General features: G+C 67.6%; 1 protein-coding gene across 1 annotated transcript in view; it reads right to left on the reverse strand.

Annotated features, from left to right (window-relative positions):
• The window catches only part of LOC104531143 (dynein heavy chain 17, axonemal-like), a gene marked incomplete at its 5' end in the record, with an annotated part of 16,069 nt that overhangs the window by 5,961 nt on the left and 9,858 nt on the right, over positions 1 to 250 (reverse strand). The window contains 1 exon segment of the mRNA XM_029086975.1: positions 15 to 175. Within this exon segment, the coding sequence (XP_028942808.1) occupies positions 15 to 175 (161 nt within the window).

Here is a 250-nt window from a genome sequence, read left to right on the forward strand (position 1 = left end):
GAGCTGAGTCCTACCGATCCGTCAGGGGGGTGATGACCAGCCGGGGGGTGTTCCCCAGGTACTCGTAGGAGTACTGGAGCTGAGCGTCGCAGATGTTGGCGTAGCAGTGCCTCTTGCCCTCGTCCCAGCGGTGCCGGAGCTGCGACTGCCAGGCGAACTCCTGGGCGCTCTCCACCTGCAGAGCAGCCGGTTGCCGAGGACGGGCAGGGACTGGCACTGCCCGACTCGACCCGCCGGCACAGAGAGCTCC

Source organism: Antrostomus carolinensis, unplaced genomic scaffold (genome assembly GCF_000700745.2).
Source record: "Antrostomus carolinensis isolate BGI_N321 unplaced genomic scaffold, ASM70074v2 scaffold28449, whole genome shotgun sequence".
Taxonomy (NCBI): domain Eukaryota; kingdom Metazoa; phylum Chordata; class Aves; order Caprimulgiformes; family Caprimulgidae; genus Antrostomus; species Antrostomus carolinensis.